General features: G+C 43.3%; 1 protein-coding gene across 3 annotated transcripts in view; it reads left to right on the top strand.

The window, feature by feature from the left end:
• The window catches only part of D2HGDH (D-2-hydroxyglutarate dehydrogenase), a 43,206-nt gene extending 24,711 nt beyond the window's left edge, over positions 1 to 18,495 (top strand). For 2 of the 3 annotated variants that reach the window (XM_038417194.1, XM_038417195.2), the window contains 8 exons: positions 242 to 299; positions 2,400 to 2,539; positions 5,505 to 5,698; positions 10,134 to 10,302; positions 11,104 to 11,247; positions 12,709 to 12,851; positions 14,332 to 14,497; positions 16,012 to 18,495. In XM_038417194.1, coding sequence (XP_038273122.1) covers positions 242 to 299; positions 2,400 to 2,539; positions 5,505 to 5,698; positions 10,134 to 10,302; positions 11,104 to 11,247; positions 12,709 to 12,851; positions 14,332 to 14,497; positions 16,012 to 16,271 — 1,274 coding nt within the window. In that variant the 3' untranslated portion in view covers positions 16,272 to 18,495. The remainder of the gene's footprint in view (positions 1 to 241; positions 300 to 2,399; positions 2,540 to 5,504; positions 5,699 to 10,133; positions 10,303 to 11,103; positions 11,248 to 12,708; positions 12,852 to 14,331; positions 14,498 to 16,011) is intronic. The other variant, XM_038417197.2, reaches the window with a different exon arrangement.
• The last annotated feature ends 316 nt before the right edge of the window (positions 18,496 to 18,811 follow it).

The raw sequence follows: 18,811 nt of genomic DNA, 5'->3' as shown, positions 1-18,811 counted from the left end.
TCTGATCAGCGAGTTTGGTTACTATTGGAGCATTGCAGGAACATGTTTCTTCCATGATTTTACCTGTTCTGCAACACCCAAGGAACAAGTAACCTCACCTCATAATTGAACCTCATGGTGCAGGTGGCCCTGGCATGTTCTGTTGCCACTAGTGTCAGAAATACCAAAAGATGTCAGGTTTTTCTTTTTGGCCACAATCTTTGCTTCAGATTGATTTTACTATACCTTACTTCCATTGCAGGCTGCAGTACTATGTTGCTGAGGCCACGGACAGCAGCAGAGGTATCTGAGATTCTCAGGTAATTTACATCTTTTTAACTGATCTTTGCTACTTAGTGCTTCTATTTTACTATCTCTGAATTCTGTCTTTGCTGTACTCTACTAACTTTCTCATTATATCATTTGACATTGATACCAGATTTAATCAAGAAACCAGGTAATGTGCATGAATGAGCAAAATCCAGTCTAACTATAAAAGCTAGACCAAGAGAGCTTTCATATGTTTAGGGAAAGTAATGGGTTCCTAACTAGCAATGTGATCACTGAGAACAGCTAACAAATACTATAAATGCCAAATGGGAAACATCTGGCTCCTCAGATCCACACACCTGTGGCCCTGCCCTGATTAGAAAATACTAAGTAGTAGAGTGTGTGGGGGCGGGGGGGGGTGTAGAGGGCAACGTCTCATCACTAGTGTTTTCTCTGCTCCACTGAACTGACCTAATTGGAAACAGTACCAGTAGCAGGAAGGGACCACCCTCAGAAGGTCACAACAAGCTCAGGATGAAGGAGAAAAATAGCCAAAGGGCAAAAAGGAGATTAGGAGAACAAAAGGAAAATAAAATAAGAGATTCAAAATAAATCCTCCCAGAGAAACCTTGAGCCTGATCCCAGCTTCAAACAGCTCCTGAACCTGAAGGTCTGATCCTGTATCCATCGAAGTCAATGACACTTTCCTAGGTGTAGAAAAGGATCTACGCTGGGTGTAGAATCGAGTCCTAAGCTCACAACTTGGTGGTTCAGACAGTTAAAGGTTGATCATATTTTACAACAGTGTATGAGCCCAATACCAGGTGTGTTACAACAAAGTGTAAAGTGATCCTAAAACCTTCTACTATCAAGATCTGCATTTTTGAAATATTTCCTAGTACACTGCAGCTTTGTACACTTAATACAACTGGAATTTGCAGGATTCAGGATGTCTCTTGGTTCAGCAACAAAAGAATACCATATTTTCCTAGTTCTAAGAGGTTTTAGAGGAGATTTTTAAAGTCCATTAGTTACAAGAGAAACTAAAAAATATTTTTACATAACTAGATAGTCCTTATCCTGAGATGCATCACAGCTGTGTAAGAACTGGTTGTGGTACTTTACCTTCTTGAAGGCCCCTTGCTAGTAAACAGCTGTTCTTGATAGTATCCTGTATTTCCTCTAAGAGCCTGAATTGGCCTTCTGTTCTTAGTCCTTCCTTAATCCTCCACCCTGTACATGTGTATGAGGTCTAAGCAGGGAATTAACTTAGACTGCAATTTTGGAATTAGATTGTAAGCTCTGTGGGGCAGAGACCTGTCTTTTTACTTGTTCTGTAAGATGCCCTGCACGTACCCATAGTTCTCTATAAATAAGGCTACGATGAGGTCACAGAAGTCACGGATTCCATGACTTCCATTGACCTCCATGACATTTTCTAACCTGGGGCTGGAGCTCCCAGCCAGCCCTGCCCCCCACAGCTCCCAGCCTTCACTCCGTAGCTGCCCAGCTGTGGCAGGTGGCCAGTGGATCCCGCAGCTGCCTAGCCGTGGCAGGGGTCCCCTGCGGAGACCTCCCCGCAGCTGCCCAGCAGGCAGCAGGTGGCCGACAGATGCCACAGTTGCCCGCCAGTGGGGGAACTCCCCACTGCTGCCCAGTTCCATGGGCAGGGGGACCCTGGAGCTCCCACACACCACTGCTCTGGGGGACATGGGAGCCCCAGCAAAACCAAAGAAACCAAAATCTCATGCAATGAGGTGGAAAGAACACACAGCAGTGTGATAGAGATTTGCTAACAAAGGCAGCCTCATGAACAATTAGTTTCTAAAAGGAGTTGACTGCTGTTGGGAGTAAAAATATCGTATTGTACAACTGAAACTGCCAAAAAAGTGATGGTCCTACATTTATATTCCTTTATTCAAGGCCTATTGGCATCAGCAGGAGTTGTGCTTTCTCACTCACTCTCTATCTGAAACTGGCCCTTCATCTCAAATTCAGTTTTTAGGACTGAAACAATTAGCGTTAATATGGACAACCGATTAATTCAACTGCACGTGTGCATGTGAGAACAAATCTCCCAGAGGCATGTAGAAGGGAAGTGGGGCATGGCTCTGAGCAGTGTGACCGTTGAACAATGTGTTCCCTTTCAGGTATTGTAACAAAAGGAACTTGGCAGTAAACCCCCAGGGAGGTAACACTGGCCTTGTGGGGGGCAGCGTTCCTGTCTTTGATGAGATTATTCTCTCCACAGCTCTGATGAACCAGGTCATCAGCTTCAACAGTGTGTCTGGTAAATATATTTGTTCTAATGTAAAAGGGCTCATCTTTTAGTCCTCTGAATCCTGCCCTTCTTCAGAGAGGTGCTTAGTGTAGTATATCAGCAGGGATCCAGACCAGCAGCACCACGAGGAGGCAGCAGGGGCTTCCTGAATCCGGGATTCTTCTGATGTTGTTTCTGTTAGTACATGGAGACTGGGGGAAGGAAAAGGAGTACCTGCACTCATCCCAGTATCTGTTTAAGAAATCCGTATGGGATACTATCTGGATCTGATAGTAAAGGATAGGACATAAATTACAGCTGTATTGAAGAAAGGATCTGCCAGGTTTTTGGCCAGTCTGCACAGGCATTTGTGGAGGAGAGAAATGGGAAAAGTATGCATATGTGGTTGGACTTTGGAAATGAGAGAACCTCTGGTTGATTTGAACATTTAAGTTCTTAAAAGGTTGAGGTAAGGGAAAATTAAAGGGAGAGAAATATTTGGTACCCTGGTGTTCCAGATACCAATCCAGCGCCTTCGCCTCCTGAAGTCAGTGTCAAACCTCCCATAAAGAAAAGGAATACTTGTGGCACCTTAGAGACTAACAAATTTATTTGAGCATAAGCTTTCGTGAGCTATAGCTCACTTCATCGGATGCATTCAGTGGAAAATACAGTGGGGAGATTTATATACACACAGAGAGAACATGAAACAATGGGTTTTATCATACACACTGTAAGGAGAGTGATCACTTAAGATGAGCTATTACCAACAGGAAGTGTGGGGGGGGGGGAAGAGAAAACCTTTTGTGGTGATGATCAAGGTGGGCCATTTCCAGCAGTTGACAAGAATGTCTGAGGAACAGTGGGGGGTGGGGGAATAACATGGGGAAATAGTTTTACTTTGTGTAATGAGCCATCCACTCCCAATCTCTATTCAAGCCTAAGTTAATTGTATCCAGTTTGCAAATTAATTCCAATTCAGCAGTCTCTTGTTGGAGTCTGTTTTTGAAGTTTTTTTTTGTTGAAGAATAGCCACTCTCAGGTCTGTAATCGAGTGACCAGAGAGATTGAAGTGTTCTCTGAATGGTTTTTGAATGTTATAATTCTTGACGTCTGATTTGTGTCCATTTATTCTTTTATGTAGAGTTTGACCAATGTACACGGCAGAGGGGCATTGCTGGCACATGATGGCATATTTCACATTGGTAGATGTGCAGGTGAACAAGTCTCTGATAGTGTGGCTGATGTGATTAGGCCCTATGATGGTGTCCCCTGAATAGATATGTGGACAGAGTTGGCAACGGGCTTTGTTGCAAGGATAGGTTCCTGGGTTAGTGGTTCTGTTGTGTGGTGTGTGATTGCTGGTGAGTATTTGCTTCAGATTGGGGGGCTGTCTGTAAGCAAGGACTGGCCTGTCTCCCAAGATCTGTGAGAGTGATGGGTCGTCCTTCAGGATAGGTTGTAGATCCTTGATGATGCGTTGGAGAGGTTTTAATTGGGGGTGAAGGTGATGGCTAGTGACGTTCTGTTATTTTCTTTGTTGGGCTTGTCCTGTAGTAGGTGACTTCTGGGTACTCTTCTGGCTCTGTCAATCTGTTTCTTCACTTCAGCAGGTGGGTATTGTAGTTGTAAGAATGCTTGATAGAGATCTTGTAGGTGTTTGCCTCTGTCTGAGGGGTTGGAGCTAATGTGGTTATATCATAGAGCTTGGCTGTAGACAATGGATCGTGTGGTGTGATCTGGGTGAAAGCTGGAGGCATGTAGGTAGGAATAGCGCTACTTGCTACATTGATGATATCTTCATCATCTGGACCCATGGAAAAGAAGTCTTTGAGGAATTCCACCATGATTTCAACAATTTCCATCCCACCATCGTCAGCCTGGACCAGTCCACACAAGAGATCCACTTCCTGGACACTACGGTGCTAATAAGCAATGGTCACATAAACACCACCCTATACCGGAAACCTACTGCTATTCCTACCTACATGCCTCCAGCTTTCACCCAGATCACACCACACAATCCATTGTCTACAGCCAAGCTCTACGATACAACCGCATTATACCATCATAGGGCCTAATAACATCAGCCACACTATCAGAGGCTCGTTCACCTGCGCATCTACCAATGTGATATATGCCATCATGTGCCAGCAATGCCCCTCTGCCGTGTACATTGGTCAAACTGGACAGTATCTACGTAAAAGAATAAATGGACACAAATCAGACTTCAAGAATTATAACATTCAAAAACCAGTCGGAGAACACTTCAGTCTCTCTCTGGTCACTCGATTACAGACCTGAGGGTGGCTATCCTTCAACAAAAAAAGCTTCAAAAACAGACTCCAATGAGAGACTGCTGAATTGGAATTAATTTGCAAACTGGATACAATTAACTTAGGCTTGAATAGAGACTGGGAGTGGATGGGTCATTACATGAAGTAAAACTATTTCCCCATGTTATTCCCCCCCCCCCCAACCCCCCACTGTTCCTCAGACGTTCTTGTCAACTGCTGGAAATGGCCCACCTTGATTATCACCACAAAAGTTTTTCTTCTCCCTTCCCCCCCACTTCCTGCTGGTAATAGCTCATCTTAAGTGATCACTCTCCTTACAGTGTGTATGATAAAACCCATTGTTTCATGTTCTCTCTGTGTGTATATAAATCTCCCCACTGTATTTTCCACTGAATGCAACTGATGAAGTGAGCTGTAGCTCACGAAAGCTTATGCTCAAATAAATTTGTTAGTCTCTAAGGTGCCACAAGTAGTCATTTTCTTTTTGCGAATACAGACTAACACGGCTGCTACTCTGAAAACTCCCATAGACTTCAGTAGGAGGGAGATAGAGCCATGACGAGTTGTTTTGGATTTTAATTGTACCATCAAGGTAGACGTTTTGGAGAAAGAGGAGGTCCTAGTTGCTTACCACTGTCCTGTCTCTTTAGGAGATCATTTCTGTGTGTCAAATTGTAGCTTGATTCTTGTGTTTTCAGGAATCCTTGTTTGCCAGGCTGGCTGTATTTTAGAGAACCTGAACAAGTATCTTGAAGAGCTGGACTTCGTCATGCCACTTGACCTTGGGGCAAAGGGCAGCTGCCACATTGGTGGTAATGTGGCAACAAATGCAGGAGGCCTGAGGCTGTTGAGGTACGGCTCTCTCCGAGGGACAGTTCTGGGACTGGAAGTGGTAAGATGAGTGTCTTGTAGCTGCTTTCTGTATCTGAACTTTCCATCCTGTATCCTGCCACCATCCTGTTTTTATATTCCTGTTGTTCTAAAAATGTACATCACAACACCAACCTGGGAGAGGTTGCAAGTGCTTTGGAGGATGGGATTAAAATTTAAAATGACCTTGACAAATTGGAGAATTAGTCAGAAATCAACAAGGTGAAGTTTAATAAAGACAAGTACAAAGTACTGTGCTTAGGAAGGAAAAATCAAATGCACAACTACAAAATGGGGCATAATTAGTTAGCTGGTAGTACTGCTGAATAGAATCGGAGGTTATAGTGGATCACTAATTGCATACGAGTTAACAGTGTGATGCAGTTGTGAAAAAGGCTAATGTAATTCTAGGGTGTATTAACAGGAGTGTGCTATGTAAGTAGTTGTCCTGCTCTATTCAGCACTGGCGAGGCCTCAGCTGGAGTACTGTGTGTCCAGTTGTTGGCCCACACTTTGAGAGAGGTGGACAAATTGGAGAGAGTCCAGAGCTAAATTCCCTTGTAAGCTGTGTGGCTGTGCTGCAGGCTATCAAGGGCTGTGCAGGTGGGGAGAGGCACCCCTCACCCAGCCCAGGCCTGCTGGAATGGCCGCAGCCGGGAAGAGGAGCCCTTCCCCCGGCCCAGCTCAGGCCCACTGGAGCTGCCAAGGAGAGGAGCCCTTCACCCGGCCCAGGCCCGCCAGAACTACCACAGCCGGGGAGAGGATCTCTGGCCCAGCCCAGGCCTGCCAGAGCTGCCAGGGAGAAGAGCCCCTCCCCCAGCCCAGGCGTGCCGGAGCTGCCGCAGCCAGGGAGAAGCGCCTCTCACCTGGCCCCGAGCTGCAGCAGAGAGAGAGGGCTGGGGGGAGTCCTCTCTCCCTGCCACAGCCCCAGGACAGCCTGAACCCCAAACCCCTCATCCCTGGCCCCATCCCAGAGCGTTCATCCCGAATTGGAGCAGTCACCCCCAGCACCCAACTCTCTGCCCCACCTCTGAGCCCCCCCTCCCGAACCCCTCATCCCCAGCCCCACCTCAGAGCCCGCACCCCTAGCCAGAGCCCTCACCCCCCCACGCCCAACCCTCTGCCCTAGCCCTGAGCCCTCTCCCTCACTCCAAACCCCTCAGTCCCACCCCCCACCACACATCAGCTCCATATTGGTACACATAACAAAATTCATTCTGCACATGGATCTAAAAAATTAGAGAGAACACTGCTCTCCTCTGGACCAACAAAAATGATAAATGATTTAGATAACCGGGACTATGAGAAAAGGTTAAAAAAAACTGGGCATGTTTAGTCTTGAGAAGAAAAGGCTGAGAGGGGAACCTGATAAGTCTTCCAGTATGTTAAGGGCTGTTATAAAGGGGACTGTGATCAATTCCCCATGTCCACTGAAGGGAGGACAAGAAGTAATGGGTGTAATGTCAGATTTTGGTTGGAGTTAGAAAGTTTTTCCTCTTCTCTAAGAGTAGTTAAGCACTGGAAAAGGCTTCCAAGAGAGGTGGTGGAATCCCCTGTTGTCCAACCTGTTCTTAAAACCCTTCAAACACCTGTCAGGGATGGTCTAGGTTTACTTGTGTGATGAGTTGCCCTTGAGGTGCTGCCTGGAACTGGGGTACCACTGAGCCCTCTGACCCACCAGCCTAGGCTCCCTCTCGCACTTAACTGCTGTGACAAGCTGCAAAGCCATCCAGCCTGCACTTTCACCAGCATTCACGCAGGTAGGGACACACCCAGGTGCAGTTACATGCAGACTCTCTAACCACCAGCTTCTCAGCCTAGGACCACAGACCAGTACCATCTTGCCCTGGTCAAATCTGGCCAGTATATGGGTTTAACACCTGGTCTGTGTCTCCCTCAATGTGAAGAGGACCATGCATACTTGTGGTAATCAAGATGAGATTTTCCCCAGACACCTTAATCAAATGCACACTGTTTTGGATTAAAACATAAAATAAGTTTTTATTAACTACAAAAGATAGATTTTAAGTGATTAGAAGTGATAGCAAACAGATCAAAGCAGATTACGCAGTAAATAAACAAAAATGCAAGATGAGTTTAACATACTAGATAGGTAGGATATGGATTGGCAAATTCTCACCCTGAGTGATAAACAGGCTGGCAGATTCTTAAGGCACAAGCTGCCTTTGCTTAGCAGCTTCGGTTTCCCAGGTTTTCATACGCATGCTAGAAATCCCTTTAGCCTGGGACCATCACTTCCCCCAGTCCAGTCTTTGTTCCTCGGGTGTTTTCAGGTGTGTAGTTATAGGGAGAGTGAGGTACCTTCATGTTGTCATTTCCCCCTTTTATATCTTTTTTTTTTTTTCCTACTTGCTGGAAAGCTCTTTTGCTGTGACCTGGGTCCAAACAGTAGTGCTGTCTCTGAGAGGTTTCTGTTGTACACAGCTCCTGGGGTAATCCTTGTGTTCGTGTGCTTTTCCTCAATAAGCCATTAATATTGTTTGGTCTTTTTATTGTTGTACCTGAAAGGTTGCTTGTGGCTGTTTTCACAACCTGTTTCAGTAACATATACATAGCCAAATTTCATAACTTCACATACAATGATAGCACATATAATCCAATGAGAGATTAACGTCTATCTGATCAAGACTTTTAGAATACCTCACAAGGCATACTTTGTGCAAAACATATCCTAATTATATGATGGTGAATAAGAGGGTGCCAGGGTGTTACAACTTGGTCCTGCCTCAGCACCGGAGGCTGGACTTGGTGATTTTTGAGATTACTTCCTGCCCTACATTTGAGGGTTCTATGCTGCCAGTTTCTGCAGATTTCCAGCCATCCTTAAAATGTTACTTTCCTAGCTCTCCTGAATAGTGTTGTTAAAAGACTTTACATCAGTATTTTTTGATACAGAGATATTTTAAAAGTTAACTCTCAACCTCCTACTTTAACCATTGTCTTACTGGTGACATCCAATGATGTTAGATGGCCTTTTAGTGCTAAGAAGTGGGGAGAGAGCTCTTTTAATTAAAACTTGGAAATCGTGACGTTGTACCTCTGCTTACAGAGATCCTACCTGTAACTATCTCTTAGTGGCCGCTTGCTATATAATCTTAAAACCAGCAGGGAACTGGGCTTATTTAGTCTGCAGAAGAGAAGAGTGAGGGGGGATTTGATAGCAACCTTCAACTACCTGAAGGAGGGTTCAAAAGAGAATGAAGCTAGGCTGTTCTCAGTGGTGGTAGATGACAGAACAAGAAGCAATGATCTCAAGTTGCAGTGAGGGAGGTCTAGGTTGGATATTAGGAAAAAACTATTTCTCTAGGAGGGTGGTGAAGCACTGGAAGGCGTTATCTAGGGAGGTGGTAGAATCTTCATTCTTAAAGCTTTTTAAGGCCCAGCTTGACAAAGCCCTCGCTGGGATGATTTAGTTGGTGTTGGTCTTGCTTTGAGCAGGGGATGGACTAGATAACCTCCTGAGGTCTCTTCCAACCCTAATCTTCTATGATTCTATGATACAGGGCTGAGGCAGACACCGTGCATGGAAAATGTCAGCGCAAACCATTAAGGTTTGGCAAAATAGGTCGTGCTACCAGCCTATTAATGAAGTTCACTTAAAACACAGAAAAGTGTTGGCTGAATGTCTTTGTAGTTCTATTAGGTTGTAAATTAATCTGCTTACTTCTGGAAGTCCTGGTGTTTGGAACATTTAAAGATAGACTGAAAAATTCATTAGTATGTTTGTTGTAAAGAACAGTATTGGCAGGAGAAAGGATTACATGACCCAGGTGGTCTTTTTCATCTCTAATGTGTCTAAGAAGTCAAGGCAATCTCTAACTAGAGCATACCTGTTAGAAACCCATCCAATTTTGGTTTAAGGACGCAAATGATGGAGAACTTATTACTTCTGATGATTAATTACCTCACTGTTTCAAAACTGGCACTTTACTTTCATTGGTTACATCAGCTGTCCTAAGCTAAAATCTACATATAGTGGCTGATCATGTCCATTGGAGAAAGATCACTGATTGGTATGAAAAACATTTCTGTTTTTATTGGTGTAACTGTTCCTTGCTTTACATGAGACACATGAGCAGAGCATCTAAGGAAGAGAGGAATTTGGTGGAGCAAAATGGGCAGGATGTAGATGAGAGAGCGCCTTGGACAGGGAGAGCTATGTGGAAGAAGCGATAGGGAAAAAGTGTGGGGAGGGACAATAATTGGAAAAGGAAAAAATATATAACCACTTTGCAGCGCTGAGGGGTAGAGCCCTGCAAATCTGTGGATATCTGCAGACCATTTTTATGGATCAGATGTATCCATGCAGGGCTCTCTCTTGAGAGGTTTGCTGCAACTTCTGATCATCTTGTCTCTTCACACCAGCTCATCACCTGTGTGTATTTATGTAATTGAAATGAAGGGTTTATCAGTATTGTTTCTTTGTCCTCTGCCAGGTCTTGGCTGATGGCTCCATTCTGAACTGCTTGGCTTCTCTGCGGAAGGATAATACTGGCTATGATTTGAAGCAGCTTTTCATTGGGTCAGAGGGGACTTTGGGGGTCATTACTGCTGTCTCTATCCTCTGTCCACGGAAACCCAAGTCTGTGAATCTGGCCTTCCTAGGTAGGCTCTGTCCCTCTCTCACTCTCCAGCTGTGGTGTTGGTAACCAGAAACAATATGCAATGCTGTTCATACAGTATCAGTGGACCAAGAGATTGATTTGGGGTATATTACTGGAGATGAAGCTGCCCTGTGATCCTAGGGGCTGTTGTTTAGTAACTTGACTGCTGAAACCAATGACAGAAGAAGCTGGGAAAGAATGAGAATTGAGAGAAGGCACAAGTTAGTAAATTGCTGTAAATCACCAACTTGATTTTATTTCTAATAACAAAATATTTGAGAGTTTGGTGGTGTGTATTAAAATATTTGTGGTCACTGGGATTTAGCAAAACTCTCATCTGTGGTATTCCCAAGGTACCTGTCACCATGCCATTTGAGCTTTAGCTTAGCTCTGGCAGGCAAAATGTCATTCTCAGGTAGAAAAATGGTAGGTAGAAGTAGAGAAGGGAAGGGACCCAGTGTTAGCTGTATTGGTTATATTTTGCCTCACCACTTCCTTGCCTCACCACCCTTCTAGCCCAGATAAGTGGGGAATAGGGAAATGGTGCCCTAAGCATCTTGATAGGATCCAAGGTGTCCTGTTTTCTAAAAATCACTGGTATGAAAAAGACCAGTCAGGTAAGAGGTGTACTTGCATGGTCTACTCTAAACATTTACCATCACAAACATTTCTAACAGCGTTCTGTGTAGCACACATCATTAATTATTATTTACTGGACCCTGGACAAACTATTTTGAGCCAGGTAATATTTTTTAGTATGTTAGCAGTTTTAATTTTTTCTGTGTTTGTTGTCTGTGGAAAGGTTGTCAGAGTTTCTCTCAGGTTCTTGAAACTTTCACTACCTGCAAAGGCATGCTGGGAGAGATCCTGTCTGCATACGAATTCATGGATGACAAGTGCATGAAATTGGTTGAGAGCCACCTCAAACTGTCCAAACCAGTGACAGGTACTAGAATTAATGTACATGCATAGACAGGTGATCTGAAGTATAAGGCTGTGCTATGAACCCAGGTATCTTGATGTTTTGTTGTGCTGTGGAAAAAGATCTTCTGGGGATTTCTTTTGGGAGGAGGGGGGAATGGTGGGCTAAATACTTAGCTGATCTAAAGAAGGGTCTCTCCAAAGGTGAGAAGGGAGTCCAGTATCCAGGTTAACTGAAGTCTGGATTTCCCCACACTGTTCCAACACTGCACTCCAACCTTGCCATGGAGCAGCTAGTCTCCTGCTAGGGCAAGAGAAGTGTTTAGCCTACATGTTCAGTTATTAAGGGGTCTCTCCAGAGAGAGCAAAAAGACAGCTTTTCATAGGGACTATGTCTGGTCCTGTGGGGTAGGAAGGAGACAGCAACCTAATAAATAGGCTGAATAAATTCCAGTAACATTGTAACAATTTATCACTGAGCAAACTTCCCTGTCTCCCCAGCTTAGTCATTCTGAGACATTCAAACATCACATGAATCGGTTTCAGAGTAGCAGCCGTGTTAGTCTGTATTCGCAAAAAAGAAAAGGAGTACTTGTGGCACCTTAGAGACTAACAAATTTATTTGAACATAAGCTTTCGTGACCTACGTCGGGTTTTCCACCGAATGCATCCAATGAAGTGAGCTGTAGCTCACGAAAGCTTATGCTCAAATAAATTTGTTAGTCTCTAAGGTGCCACAAGTACTCCTTTTCTTTATCACATGAATCATAATTTTTTGTATTATTGGGGGGCGGTATTTTATTTTAAGTTATTGGCCCCATCTCAACAGCAGCTGCTACAATAAAGAGTGATTAAAACAAGGGCAGTGCATAGAGCAACTGATGTAGCATCAAGGCTATAGAGTAGCAGAGAGGGATTCCTCAGAGGGAACCTACGTGAAATGCAGCGGGAAAGTGCATCCTTTCAGAATTTTGGACTTTATTTACATTGGTTAACTTGAAGAAAGCAGTAGATAAGCTGCATGCCTTGTAGCAGAGTTTATTTCCATACAGATAGTATCACTCTGAAACACTCACTTTCAAACACAAAGCAGATACTCTGACAAAATCAAAAAATATTTGCAGAATTTCCAACTCTCGAGGACATTGCATCCATTGTGCTCTGTCTAGAGCTCGGTGCGCTCTAGCCAATGCAGAGTGCAGAGCGGTTGTTCATGAGGGAGTCTTCCCACATATCACAGCTCTGGAGGCATTCACAACTATTTCAGTCCTGCCTTGGCCAGCAGAATTCCTATAGGGAATGGTGAAAGGATGCTGAAGCTTGGGAAGATCAGTTATCTCAGCCCTCTACCTTATACAAAAGGAGTCACTGTAGAGAATGTTGCTTTATTTTTAACCCAGTGACTTCTCAAGATGATCTTTTAATCGTCTGAATTAAATCCCTATCTTCTACTTGCTATTATCTTTTTCTGTCCTCTCATTTCCAGGAAGCCCCTTTTATATTTTAATTGAAACATCAGGCTCCAATTCTGCCCATGATGAAGAAAAGCTGAACAATTTCTTGGAACGTGTCATGGTCTCTGGTTTGGTGACAGATGGGACTGTGGCTACAGAGGATAAGAAAATAAAGGTGATTCCCCGTCCTACACAAACACTCATGGAATAATTCTCTATTTGAGTTTGTACTTTGATGAATGGTTAAACAATTTGTTCTGTGGTTTAGGAGTTCCCAAGTCTCCTGACATCAGGAGGAAAAACTGTAGCTTGTTTATGTGGTGAAACGTATGCCAACAATTTTTTTGGCTGTTTTCAAATGTTCTGCCAATATTTTCCTCAGAGCCCTCTCTTATGGTGTTAATGAGGAGGTGCTGAATCTTCTTTCTCTAGGCATGCAATTCTGCTTGAGCACAAAGTAGTAGAGAAATTCCTCATTTCCTTAGCCAGCAAAACAAAAACAATAGAGAGAGGCTGAGAGGCGATGGAGTAGAATAACCTTATTCCTCTGTAGAAGTGGGAAGATTTGCAGTGCTGGACTATACCTTGACCCTCACTTCCTTGGAATATGTTACAGTGGTGTGTATAGTGGAAGATCTTGTGTTGGACTGGACTCTCAGTCTCAGCAGCATGTTGCAGTCATGTATGGGAAGCAAGCTTTGAGTACTAGCATAGAGCTGAGATGATGATTATTTACATTATAGCAGCACCTAGGGTCCTGTATTAGGGCCCTATTGTGCCAAACACTGTATCAGCACGTAATAGAGATGCCACCATCCCAAGGAGTTTACAATTTAAATACAAGACAAGAGACAACAGATAGATACAGCAAACCAACAGGAGAGCACAAGGAAACACTGAAAAAAGGAAACGAGACACTCCTGGTCAGTGTGATAAGCAGTGGTCATTGCATACCAGTTGCCTGACCATTGTGGTTTTTTGTTGCCCTGTTGGCAATGGAGAGTTTAAAGAGGACAGTGAGATGGCTTTGTGGATGTTTGTGGGGAGATGCTTCCATAGTCTTCCCCTTCCCCTGCAGCCAATGCACTGGCAGGAGATCTGAATATTCACTCTAGACAGAAAATTAGCCATTCTAAAATATCCAGGAAAATGAAATTATATGTTTTCTCCTTTCTCCGAGACAGGAACTAAACACAGTCAAAGTTGGATAGGAGCCCCGTATGTAGAGCCAGAGGCTGCTGTGCATCAAGGCTGAGATGGTTTGTATGGGGCTGAGATAGCAGGGTACTGGTAAGGCAGGACTGAGGTGCATGGGAACCAAAGACTGCAGTAGCAGGGTACTGTGCAAGTCAGTTATTTTAACCAGTACTGCTTTATCTGAAATTGCTGAATTTAGAGACCTCATGCATAGCTCCACCATATGCTGGTGCCAATTTGCCAAACAAATATAAATGGATGTTTCTGGGAGCTGTAAGATAATACATATGTCGAGGGAGGACATAAGGCCATCACAGTAGCTCATATAGTTGGATAACAGTTCCCTGCCCCTCTTCCCCACCCCCATCCCCAAACTTAATGAAGAATGAAATCTGTTGTATTTGGTTCATTTTAATTTTCTCGCTCCACTTTATCCTGTTTGATCCAATGAATCACAGATATTGTGGTCTCTGAGGGAGCGGATCACAGAGGCCCTAACTCATGATGGCTGTGTTTACAAATATGACATCTCACTCCCTGTGGAGAGACTTTATGACCTTGTGATTGATACCAGGGCTCGACTGGGCAAGACTGCCAAGAATGTGGTTGGCTATGGCCATCTAGGTGAGTTGGGAAACATTACAGATTTCCTTTTGTAGTTTAGCTTCTAAGAAACGGAAACTAGATGGAATTGGCTGACTGAGAGCTATAGCTCTAGTCGGAGGTGTGAGGATTTGTGGAAATCCTCTAATTTCGGACATGATCCCTATGCTAATGGAAAAATTGACTTCATAACATTAACAATTGCTAACAAAATAGCACAGTATAAGAAGTTATTCAAAGAGATGTTGCCTTGTAGCTCCTTATGTAGAGTTTTGGGTAGATTTAATTGGGCAATAAGTTTGATCTGCACTGTCAAATAATAAATGTAAATGTTTGGTAGGTAACCACTGTCCTTGTTAGAGGAAGTAGCAATATTTGTAAACCAGTTATGGCTGAGCCATTAACCACCAGAAGAAAGTGATTAAAATAATACAATTGAAGAAAAAAGGGCCTTGGAATTTGCAAAGGGATATTTTGAAATTTATGTAGTGAAACTTGACTTCAGCTACTCCGGAGACAGACAAATGGATTGCTTAACAGAGCTGAGCAGTCATTAGAAGTGTAGCACTGTTAAGCATTCTCTATTTGAAGATATTTTAGAGCAGTGTCTTTAAGGAGGATGTTGCTTAATAAAGATTGTCTTTTGTACACATTTGACTGTATAACAAATAGGATTATTATTTTTAATTCTACTTATTAATGTTAAGAGTCATGTTCCCTTTTGGGAGAGCTTCCGAAGTGAACATGAATCACTAAAAACTTTAGATTTATTTTGATTCCCAAATAGTCAATAGATATTTAGATGTGAATCAAAGATCATTATTCAGAGGCAGTCCAAAAGAAAACATAACTCTATTAATGTAACCCAGAGGTACATTTAAATCAGTGGTTCTCAAACTTTTGTACTGGTGACCCCTTTCACATAGCAAGCCTCTGAGTGCAACCCCCCCTTATAAATTAAAAACACTTTTAAATATATTTAACACCATTATAAATGCTGGAGGCAAAGCAGAGTTTGGGATGGAGGCTGACAACTCATGACCCCCCATGTAATAACCTCGTGACCCTCTGAGGGGTCCCGACACCCAGTTTGAGAACCCCTGATTTAAATGGTTGCAAATATATAATTGGAAGAGATTGAATAATGTGGTATGGGTAAATTAAAATGTCACAATCCTAGTGAAGTAAGTTTTAGATAAATCTTTGCCACAAGAAATATTATGGCTGAAGTTCTAAAAGCACAAAATCAGGAAATGGAAAGTTATTTTACTCTACATTGTGAGGGCTTTCTGACAGACTGTACTTCTTAGAGATGGCACAATTAACTAGGAAACCTTCTGAGTTATTCAAGCACATAACTGTCTGAAGAGAGGAACCACTGTTTGTAGAATACTAATGGACAGCTGCTCTCAGGACATAACACACACTCTGCTGTTTTGTTACACAGCAGAGCCAATGATAAATTTCCATAGCAGGGTCATTCAGTTTCTCCAGCAGAACCATCTCAGACCCAGCTCTGTTATGCTTTCTTCCAGGAGATGGAAACCTGCACTTGAACATCACAGCTGAGTCCTACAGCCATTCCCTGCTGGATGCCATTGAGCCATTTGTGTACAAGTGGACTGCACAGTATAATGGCAGTATCAGTGCAGAGCATGGACTGGGCTTCAAGAAGAAGCATTACATTCAATACAGTAAGCCACAGGAGGCAGTCCTTCTCATGCAGCAGATCAAGGCCATATTGGACCCCAAAGGGATTCTGAACCCTTACAAGACACTGCCAGCTAGTTCCTGAGAGCTTCGTGTTGCTGAGAAACCGGTGCATGTCCTGTTGTATCGACTGTATCTCTAGCTCATAACTGCACTTTAGACACTGACAGATTGAACAACAATTTTCAAAGCTGCTTTGCTCACTTTGATTGTAATGAAATGGTAAAGGACTGCATATATGGGGCCTACCTGTCATTCTCTCCCATGCTGCAGTGCTTAGAATTATCTCCCATCCCAGTCCAGCTGGTGGAACCCTTGAAAAGCCTTAACTCTCTAATGCTCTGTTGATGGCTTTTCCTCTCTACTTTAGATTTTGTTATTTCATTCATAGTCCTTGCTCATGGATGTTAGCAAGAGCTACACGCAGCAAGAAGAAAGTGTAAGCAGCATCCAGATTTGGTAGACCATCTGCGCTTTCTATCACTTTCTGCCAGTGGGGCAGTTTAAAATCTCTGTGCTTCTTACTCTGCATAGCAAGACAATTTACAGTCTGTTTTCAAACACAGGCCTACAATTTTACATGTGCAAATTATTACACCTGCAGCTTAGGCCTCTTCGATCTAAGTATGTGATTTGTGGGTGCAGTCAGCTATGGAAATGGAAGATTAAATTCTGGTAGATCTCTGGAGTGTAAATGGCAGGATTATGGCAGTGATGTTCCTGATCCTGGAATTATAGGTATTTGCCCCTCACTTGCTCATAGGTGTATGTATGTGGGGTAATCCTGGCACAGTTGGTAAATTCATGGCAGTGGTAATAATTTGCTGAGCTCCACTAGGTGTCCAACAGGCAGCTCTTAGTGGGCATCATGATTATATCTTTGTCCCTGTAACTCCCAGCTGAGATCAGCTGTGTTTAGGGCTTCTCTATAGCATTTGCCTCACTAGCGCCAAGCCAGAGTTAACAATTCGTGCTGACACTTGGATACTACAGTTATAGGCACACTAGAAATACTGTAGTTGGTACCCAGAGTAGGGTTTCCAGTAATGTCAACTCCTCTGTAATCTTTCCTTTCACACAGATATTACAAAGGTCTGAGATCAGAGGTATAAACAGCATCCCATCAACAACACCCTGAGCCAAAGACAGCTTTGGACTAACCAGGCCAGAGTTTTACCCCTTTACCAGGACAGAATTTTGCCCCTTTCATTCACCGTGCCCTCGCTTAGTTTAACAGAGAATGTAATCATCCTGTCCATAGATCTTGTAAAGTCATGGAAGTAGACTACAGTCTTTCATTAGATTTTGGCTAAACTGGTGATTATGTATCAAACTAGGCTGTTTTGATGGCAAAGATCGTATTGGGGCACCATGGAATAGAAGAGGCCAGTTTATAAAGACAGCATCTGGTTATGCTTGCATTTTGGTAATCCACAAGGAAGGGAAAGGAGAAAATATACATGTTAACTAGGGTACATACATCAATTTTCTTCATGGATTGGGGCTATTAGCCGCTTGACCAATGTCTCTGCTCCCTTCCTCTCTGTTGCACAGCAGAGAGGGGAATGTAGGTGCATTGATTGTACAGAAATAGGAGTTAAGAAGCTGGGCAGCAGGAAAGGTAATTACACAGTGGTAGCATGATTCCATACCTCTTAGGCGCTGGCAGCTCCTCAGCACCAAAAATATGCAAATAAAACCCCATTTGAAATGCGGGGCTTGGCCTGCTGAAGGGCTGTGGAATTGAGGAACAGATTGTTTGCATGGCCTCAACCCATAGGATTCCCTTGTAATGAGCATGAACTCTTCCTCCTCTGGCCACAATACATCAATAGGCAGAGCGCAACCAATGGCAGTGTTACATGGGAAGTAGCCATGCTGGCCAGAGGCCTGAGAGAAGTGCAGAAGGGCATGTGTTTACCATGCCAGGCTTGTGGGATTTCATTGTTCTAACTGAAAACAAGTCTGAGATGAACCTTTTCTGGATCAGGACAAACATTTACATTTAATGAGAACATTTTCCAGTGAATGTATGATTATCTGGCAGGGACTTGGGGGTTTGACTATTTAAAACTTGATCAGAATTTTAAAAAAAAACCCACTATTTTAATTTACAAAACCTTGTATAATGTTTTGCCAGTATTATACCCTAGTCTAACTGGAGACCTCATAATCTTTCTTAGGAGAACAGCTGGAGAATCTTGGTGTTATTTCCAGTGATCTTCTAATGAATGTATGTTTTTTTTATGACTGTAAGAATCTTGATAAAACATAAGAATTAATAAAAATAAAGACTGATTTGTTTTTAATATGATGGCACCAGTCAGATTTTATTCCTTGTAGCCTTAGTGTACAAAATACAGTATACAGCCTATAGCAGAAGCTCCTATTATGCTCTGACCAAAACCTACACAACCTGGTCTGATACAGCCCCTTTGCACAACTCAGTGGCACAGAAACTGTAACTCAAACTGATCTGCTCCTACAGGAATTCCTCTGGCTGAGTGAGTTTCCCAGGGGATATATAGTGGGCATGGCCAGAGTACGGTTATGTTCTATTTCTGTCTGATTCAATGACTCATTGAGGGCAGGAAAGTGCAATTTAGAGGCACCAAGACCTGGGAA

This window comes from Dermochelys coriacea, chromosome 9 (assembly GCF_009764565.3).
Source record: "Dermochelys coriacea isolate rDerCor1 chromosome 9, rDerCor1.pri.v4, whole genome shotgun sequence".
NCBI classification, from domain to species: Eukaryota; Metazoa; Chordata; order Testudines; family Dermochelyidae; genus Dermochelys; species Dermochelys coriacea.
Note: the sequence above shows the minus strand (reverse complement) of the source record. Positions and strands in the feature narration are given on the sequence as shown.